At 42.8% G+C, this 5,630-nt stretch overlaps 1 protein-coding gene across 1 annotated transcript in view; it reads left to right on the forward strand.

Moving 5' to 3' along the window:
* RUNDC1 (RUN domain containing 1) overlaps positions 1 to 5,393 on the forward strand; it is a 46,093-nt gene extending 40,700 nt beyond the window's left edge. Inside the window, exons 4-5 of the mRNA XM_053453929.1 lie at positions 906 to 989; positions 3,673 to 5,393. Coding sequence (XP_053309904.1) covers positions 906 to 989; positions 3,673 to 4,538 — 950 coding nt within the window. The 3' untranslated portion in view covers positions 4,539 to 5,393. The remainder of the gene's footprint in view (positions 1 to 905; positions 990 to 3,672) is intronic.
* The last annotated feature ends 237 nt before the right edge of the window (positions 5,394 to 5,630 follow it).

Genomic DNA, 5,630 nt, shown 5'->3' on the forward strand with positions numbered 1-5,630 from the left:
ACTAATTTTGTTCCAGCAAGTCATGCATGTGTTGTTCAAGGTAGGTAAGTAAGGGGATAACCTGGCCCAAGGTAGCAGTGCTCTGGCTTAAATCCTCAGTCACATCTCTAAATGGCTTCAGGACCGCCACCACCTGCCCCATTAAAGTCCATAATGCCCAATGGGCTGGACACCCCAATGCTCTGCTCAGAGGACATGGAGTCGAGAGCTCGCTGCTGCTCTAGGATATGCTACATCATGTCCAGGGTGGAGTTCCAGCAGGTGACTACACTCGGATGTAGGTGGTGGTGTGATAGGCCTGCATCTTCTGCCCCTCCCTCGGCTGTTTGCTTGCCCTCCCGCTGCATTAAAAGTGCCCAGCAAATTTTTAATGTTGCTGCACTTTTCAATCAGTTTTGAAACCCAAAAAGTCCCCCATATCCAACTACTTTCACCATGTTTACTGCCCCATCAGTAACCACCGTTCCCATTTCTACTGCCTGCCTGTGGTCCAATCCATTGCACCAGTGTCTTCCTATCTGCTGCCAAAACGTGAGCTGAAGTTTGAGAAGGGATGTGTCCCTGCCGCTGCAAGAAGGGCAGGACGTACGGGTACGTCCATAGGGGATTCTTGGGATGCGTTTTATGGACGTACCGGTACGTCTATAGGGGACTGAAGGGGTTAAATCACCACAGCACTTAATGGGATAAACATAACCATCCTTCAGTTTAATACTTGAACCGTATTTTTTGTTTGTATTACAACAAAATTTCCTTTTGTATTGTGTATTATATAATTATATATTATGCTTTCCTTTTGTTGTATTATACATTCCTTTGTAAAAGTATAAATTATACACCTAGTTGAGTACTGTGGAAAGCCTTGATTTGTAATATTGTTTTGCGTGTGTTTTTATTTATTTCAGATGAGTTTGGCAGCCCTGTGGAGTCTTCAAGCAGTGGTGCAGGAGGGTACCACTCTTGTGCCAGTACAAATCCACAGGCCAAAGGTAATTATATAGATGTGAACGTAAATCCCTGTATTAGAATTCCCATCGTTATGCAATATGGGTTACGTATTTGAAATCTATGGTGTAGGTGTAAGAGATTCTGAGCTCCCATTTTTAAGACAATTATTGGGTGTGCAGTTACCGTATTGGCTCGGATATAGGCTGCCCCCGTATATAGGCCGCACCCTAAAAGTTTGGTGCTTTTTTAAAGAAAAAGTTTTTTTTCTTTAAAAAAGCACCAAAAAAAAACATGCTGCCACTCTGTCCCCCCCCCCGAGATATGCTGCCACTGTCCTCCCTCCCCGAGATATGCTACCACTGTCCTCCTCCCCCCCCGATATGCTACCACTGTCCTCCCCCCCCGATTTGCTACCACTGTCCTCCTCCCCCCCCGATTTGCTACCACTGTCCTCCCCCCCCCCCCGATATGCTACCACTGTCCTCCCCCCCGATATGCTACCACTGTCCTCCCCCCCGATATGCTACCACTGTCCCCCCCCGATATGCTACCACTGTCCTCCTCCCCCCCCCGATATGCTACCACTGTCCTCCTCCTCCCCCCCCCGAGATATGCTGCCACTGTCCTCCTCTGCCCCCCCTCCTCGACTTACCGGAGCAGACTCCCGGGTGTCTTGCGGGGCCGGCGAGGGACATTTACGCAATACGCGTATGCAACTTCCGGTACCGGTACCGGAAGTTGCATACGCGTATTGCGTAGATGTCTCCCGCCGGTCCCGCAAGACACCCGGGAGTCTGTTCCGGTAAGTCGGGGGTGGGCAGAGGTAAAACGCTTAGACAACCTCCCGTGCCGGCACCCCCCCCCGTGGGAAGTGCTGGCAGGGGAGGCTGTCTGAGCGTATCGGGGAGTAGGATGCAGGTCCCCTGCACCGCTGCGGGGGATTTGTATCCTAACCCCGCTGCCTGCCCGGCGCCCGGGACTGCATGTCCCGGGCGTCGGGCGCTAGACCCCGAATATAGGCCGCACCCCCACTTTAAAAACTTAAAGTGGGGAAAAAAAGTGCGGCCTATATTCGAGCCAATACGGTATATATTTACTTGCGAGGATTAAATTGTAACATTTTGTTTGTTCAACCTTGTTACCAAGTATTAAGAACGTCTCTTTGTCTAGTCTACGTTTAAGTGCTACTTCCCTAACTTATTTCATTTGTTAATTCACAATTGTTGTCTGTATGAGGACGTTAATCCTGTGTTAAGTTTATCTGTTACCGTTTGTATGTCAACTCTTCCTCCACTAGTGGTGGCTTATATAAACCATACCCAGTTCCAATACAGTGTTTTATTTTGCATTTGATTCTGTGTTTTTACTCTGGTAGTTTAGAGATTTAGGTTAGATGGCTGACTCTAAGGACCTTAGTGGCTACCTATCTTGTAGCCAGCCCAGACTGTGAGAATGTCAACAACAGCCAGGGACTTAGGGACAGAACCCCTGGTTCCTGTTACAGCAGGACCTCTGCAGTTATATATATTTGTCCTTGAGAAAACATGTGGGTGCATTAAACACAAATAAGTGAAACCGTGATGATTAAACACGTGGTTATCAACGATCGCCTAAGCTTAAACAGTGTTGCTGAAATGCCTCTATAACGAGGCATTCAGCAACACTGAAAACCCACCCCACTGTGTGACCAATCCAGAGAGATTTTGAAATAACCGTGGTTTGTCTAGTTTTTGAAAATTTATGACTTTTTAGCCCATAAAATATCGTTTCAGCGATGATTCTCTTTTCCTGTGAATAGTGTACCCATGTAAACTATATATTGTTTTTTCTAGGAGAGAGAGAACTTTCTTTTGATACCATAGCTGGATGATAAGCTGAAAATTTAGAATAAGAAATTTAGTAAAAACAAGCGAAAATTTGAAAAAAAACACCTAATTTTTTTTAAAAATTTTCCCTCTGAATCCTCACAAAATTAGGTAAAGTGGTGGAAAATCCCATTCAAGTTTATCAATTCATGTGTCCTGATTTCAGAAATACCTAACATATAGATTTTTCCATACTTTTCCAGCACTTTTAGGGAACCTACCATAAGGTGTACATTTTTTGTAGAATTTTTATGCTGATGGCTTAACGGATTTGGGGGTTGTCAACGGGGGCAGGAGGGTTATACTGGGTAGATGTTGTGCTAGGGCAATGGGACGTAAGGTTTTTTTTTTGTTTGTTTTTTTTACATTTTTATATAATTTTTTTTATGTTTTTAAAATGGTAAGAGGTCCTCTTAGGGACCTCTTGAACATGTTATTAATGCCAGTGATGTCACAATTATTATTATTTATCGTATTTTAATTTTTTTTTTTTTTTTTTAAATGACCATTTTTTTCTTCGTTTTTGAGTTTCAGCATGGGAGGATGGTGAGAAACATGGTTGAACTTCCGGGTTACGTCAGCAGTGACGCAACCCGGACGAGAATGCCCGATCGCGCGATCAGCATTTAAAAATGTAACAGCTTTCATGCCGGAAGCTGTTACATCAGATCGGACAGCAGAAAGCCGACTGCCAATTTCTGCTGTCAGGGGGGAGTCCAGCCTGATCTCCCGTGCAGCGGCAGGGATGTGTCCATGTATAAAGTGTTATTAATTAATTAAAAGAATTAAAAAGTCTCGTTCCCTATTTTTTTCTATTACTGACATAATTTTTAATTAAATTTTGCTGTGTCTATAACAGTGAGTCCAGAACAAGCAAAACAGATGCGAGAGGCAGGAATTCATCTTTTACAACGGATTCTGACTGTCCTCCAGATGTTTGCAGTCAGCCAGTTTGGATGCAGTACAGGACATGTGCCACATGATCTTTGGAAGCAAGATGAGAGCAACAAAGATTTCTCACCTTTAATCAAGAAGTTAGAGGTATCGGTGGAGAAGGTCCGGCAGCTGGCATTGTTGCAACGGGCTCATGACCATGTGATAAGCTATGCTTCCACGCGGGAAAGCTTATTAAGTGGGAAGGATGAACTTACTGTTGAAGTGAGGAAAGAACTGGCAGTTGCTATAAAGGATCTGTTATCTCATGGCCTTTATGCTTCTTCCCAGGCAATGAGCCTGGTGCTAGCCCCCATTGCCTGCTTGATCCCAGTTTTTACCACTTCCCCACCCACTTTCCACCCTTGGGAACTTTTTGTAAAGTACTACAATGAGAATAATGGAAGAGCTTTTGTGGAGTCACCTGCTCGCAAACTCTCTCAGTCTTTCTCATTACCTGTTTCTGGAAATACCAGGATCACCCCCAAACAGAGCCTCCTTTCAGCTATTCACACAGTCTTGACTGAACATGACCCTTTCAAACGTGGTGCAGACTCTGAGTTCAAGGCACTAGTCTGCATGGCTTTAAATGAGCAACGTTTGGTGTCTTGGCTTAATCTTCTCTGTAAATCAGGCTCCTTGATACAATCGCATTACCATCCTTGGAGCTACATGGCCAACAGTGGTTTTGAGAGTGCCCTTAATATACTCAGTCGACTCAGCAATTTAAAATTCAACCTTCCAGTTGACCTTGCTGTACGTCAACTCAAAAATATCAAGGATGCTTTTTGATTTCCCTCAAAGTCTCCACTATTGTATTGTTCTTTTTAATCTGAATTGGAGTCCATTATTGAAATAATTTCTGTTTCTATTAAATTCCCCTTTAAATCCTTCTACTGAAACTTGGATTAATGAGTACACTTCTTCCCATTCTCAGTAGGACTCCATTGAAGTAATTGAAGCATCAGCCAATCGCATGTATGCTAGCAAAACATAAGTTCTCAGGCAGCATACATATGATTGGCTGCCACTACTCTGAGTAATTTTAATGAAAGCTCAACTCCCATTTGCTAGTATGGGAGTTCTACTTGGCATGTGCAAGAAACATAATAGGGTTTGCTCCATGCTTTCAGAAGATGCAGCTAGATGAGTAGTTAATACTAATAAGAAAACCATGCCTGCACCAAATACCACACAGTGGTATCTGAGCATTTAGGAGTAAACTATTAAAACAATTTGATGCATATGTGTGTGTATATATATATATTATAAACATATGTGGCTAAATGTCTATGAAACCAGATGCAATTTTGACAAGAACATTGTGTATGTCTGCAGATTTGCAGCCCTGGAAATTTTCATAAATGTCTGATCAAAGAACTTAAAAAATTGGCTTCCTGATACATCTCCATGGTTGTGTTTTCTTGCCTTTGTACGAGTTACATGGCCTTTGGTGGCATAATTGTATTAAAGCAATTGTAGAACAACATTTCTTAATTGTGGCACTGTCACTTTGAGGTTCTGTGAAAAAATCTTATTGTAATTTACATATATTTCACATTTTTTATTGTGGAAATTCAAGATTTTAAATGAAAATTCACCCCTGATAAAAAATAAAGCTGAACTACCAAAGCAAGTCCTAAGAAATTTTTATTTATTGTTTTAAATAGCACCATCAAATTCTGTACTGCTGTACAATGGGTGTACAGGGCATAACAAGTAGTATGTAACATAACAATTTGACTTACAGAGACAACAGGTGATGAGGGCCCTGCTCGAATGAGCTTACAATCTAGAGGGCGTTCGTGTGTATTACACAATAGGTAAAAGTGCCATTGGAAGGGATGGAGCAGGCACACTACTATATGTATTGCAGGAGAGGGA

The sequence above is a fragment of the Spea bombifrons genome, chromosome 13 (genome assembly GCF_027358695.1).
Source record: "Spea bombifrons isolate aSpeBom1 chromosome 13, aSpeBom1.2.pri, whole genome shotgun sequence".
Lineage (NCBI taxonomy): Eukaryota > Metazoa > Chordata > Amphibia > Anura > Pelobatidae > Spea > Spea bombifrons.